This window comes from Mizuhopecten yessoensis, unplaced genomic scaffold (genome assembly GCF_002113885.1).
Source record: "Mizuhopecten yessoensis strain PY_sf001 unplaced genomic scaffold, ASM211388v2 scaffold715219, whole genome shotgun sequence".
NCBI lineage: Eukaryota > Metazoa > Mollusca > Bivalvia > Pectinida > Pectinidae > Mizuhopecten > Mizuhopecten yessoensis.
In genome coordinates this window covers 5,960-8,454 of record NW_018479511.1, presented here as the reverse complement: position 1 = coordinate 8,454, position 2,495 = coordinate 5,960, and the positions used below count along the sequence as shown (strand labels likewise).

General features: G+C 40.7%; 1 protein-coding gene across 1 annotated transcript in view; it reads right to left on the bottom strand.

The window, feature by feature from the left end:
- Positions 1 to 69: 69 nt before the first annotated feature.
- LOC110441051 overlaps positions 70 to 2,495 on the bottom strand; it is a 3,879-nt gene continuing 1,453 nt past the window's right edge. The window contains exon 2 of the mRNA XM_021484149.1: positions 70 to 1,224. Coding sequence (XP_021339824.1) covers positions 638 to 1,224 — 587 coding nt within the window. The 3' untranslated portion in view covers positions 70 to 637. The remainder of the gene's footprint in view (positions 1,225 to 2,495) is intronic.

Here is a 2,495-nt window from a genome sequence, read left to right as displayed (position 1 = left end):
TGGGCATGGTATACGTAGATGTCATGTGTACATGCTAACAAAAACGAAAATGTACAGGTGTGTCACTTCCTGTCACCAAAATAAATACAATTATCACAATTAATAAAACTAATTGCACACATAAACCCTCAGCCAGAAGCCACTAACTCCATGGCTGTCAGTATAAATATCTTCATGTATGTTACTGTGAAAATGAGGGCAACCGTGTTCATGTTAAAGACCTATAACTGAATCATTGGGACCCTTATATACTTCTTGAACGCCCCAGACTTCCATCTACCCATTATCTGTATTTGACCTTCACCTATACCTTGGGTAGCTGCTGTGGTTGCAGCACCAATCCGGAAGCTATGGGATTTATAAATGTGCTCATGAAGGACTGCCCACTTCAGAGATGACTTAAGCTGCTTTGTGAAGAAACTACGTGAAATTGGTGACCCATTCATAAATGAAAATAAGGGCTGATCTATGCAATCATGTTTCCTAGTAGTCAGATACTGTTGGAGAGCCAACACAGGACAGTATTGGGAATTTGCTGTATTTGCTGAAATAGAGTGGGTGCTAGATGGCTGCACATTATGTTTGAAATGAGCAAAAACGATTTCAACTGCCTGTGGAGACTCTGATTCCCCTTTTACTAACACATGCTTCCGTAGTAAAAAATGTTGATTTTTGTGCCTGTTGAGGTCATTTCACCTACTCTCAGAAAGGCATGGAAAGCTAAAAGGAACATACCCTTGAGCGTTACTCGGAGGAAATACGAGGGAACCGAGTCCCTCAGAGAATCAACCAACTTATAGAGTACTGAAGGAGTAATAGGAAGGCGGGAATCTTGGGTGTGTTTTAATTTTTGGAACCCCTGTAATGTTTTCCTAATGATGAAATGTTGAGTGATACCCTCAAAGTTACCCATTTTGAAGATGTAACCTAAAGCAGACACATATGTAGTGACTGTAGCTGCAGCTAACCCTGTTTGATAACAATGGGCAATGAACAATGACAAGTGTTGTACATTTGGCGGTAAAGCTTTAAGCTTTGAATCCACATGTTGGTGGAGAAACCTAGCATACAGCTGAAATGCGTTCTGATAGGAAGCAGCAGAAGACTGTGACAATGCACTGGGTAGCAACAAACCCGCTGTTTGGTTTAGAGAGTCAATAGATGAGGTGGGATTGGCGTTACTTCGTTGTCCATGTGCGGAAACTGTCTGAAAAATTGCTCCATCTGCAAACGAGAAAGATGATCAGCTGCTATGTTATGTAGACCTGGTACATGGACAGCTTGAAACAGAATATTGTACCTCAGCACATTAACCATGAACCTACGCATGAGTTTCATGAGTGGTGGGCTTTTGGATGTGTGTTTGTTAATGATGTGCACCACTGCCATATTATCAGAGAAGAATTGAATGCGTTTGTTCTTCAACTGCTGATGCCAAATTTCAATTGCAAGCACAATTGGTAAGAATTCCCGTACAGTAATAAGATAGGTAAGCCATTCAGGTGAGAAATCATGACAGAACCAATGAGTTCCGAAAAATCCCCCCATACCCAAATTGCTAGCATCTGTGTACATCTCTAGAGAATCTGATGTAACAAATTGTGTAGGAAGAAAAAGAGCTCGTCCATTAAAATTCTTGATGAATAAAAGCCAAGCAGCAATGTCGGCTCGAGCATCAAGGTTCAGCCGTCTGTAGTGCTGAGGATTAGATAGCCCTATCGTGAGATCTATCAGACGTCGTAGAAATGTACGACCTGAAATGACTACTGAACAAGCAAAATTCAGAAGGCCAATAAGGGATTGAAGTTGATGAAGCGTCACCTTTCTCCGATTGGACATAGCAAGTAGCTCTCTTTTTAGCTTAACCAACTTATCCTGAGGCAACCTTATTTCCATGGAATCTGAATCTAGTTCCAAACCGAGAAATGTCAAGACTGTTGTTGGAGCAACTGTCTTATCCTCTTCGAGAGGTACCCCTAAAGATGCGGCTACCTCACAAAATGTGAACAGGCCGTGTTTGCATTCATTTGTGTTTGGGCGTCCTAAAAACAGGAAATCATCTAGAATGTGAACACAACCTTTGACCTCAAATCTTTTGTTTAGGATCCAATGAATAGAAGTACTAAACTTTTCAAATAATTGACAGGAATAACTCAAACCCATGGGTAAGGTACGATCATAGTAAAACTGGTTACCAACCGTAAAACCTAACAACTCATAATCTTCAGGATGAATGGGAACAATTTTGTATGCATGTTCAATATCCGTTTTTGGCATTAATATGCCAGCTCCAAACTGTAGAATATACTGAATTGCATCATCGATGATATGAAACGGACCTATACTCTGGTGGAATACCATCATTAATTGAACTACCTGGTGGGTATGACAAATGGTGTATTACTCTGTATTCATTGGATGCCTTTTTTGGAACCAAACCTAATGGGGATACTTGTAAATCTGGCATTGGTAATTTGTCAAAAGGCCCCCCCCCC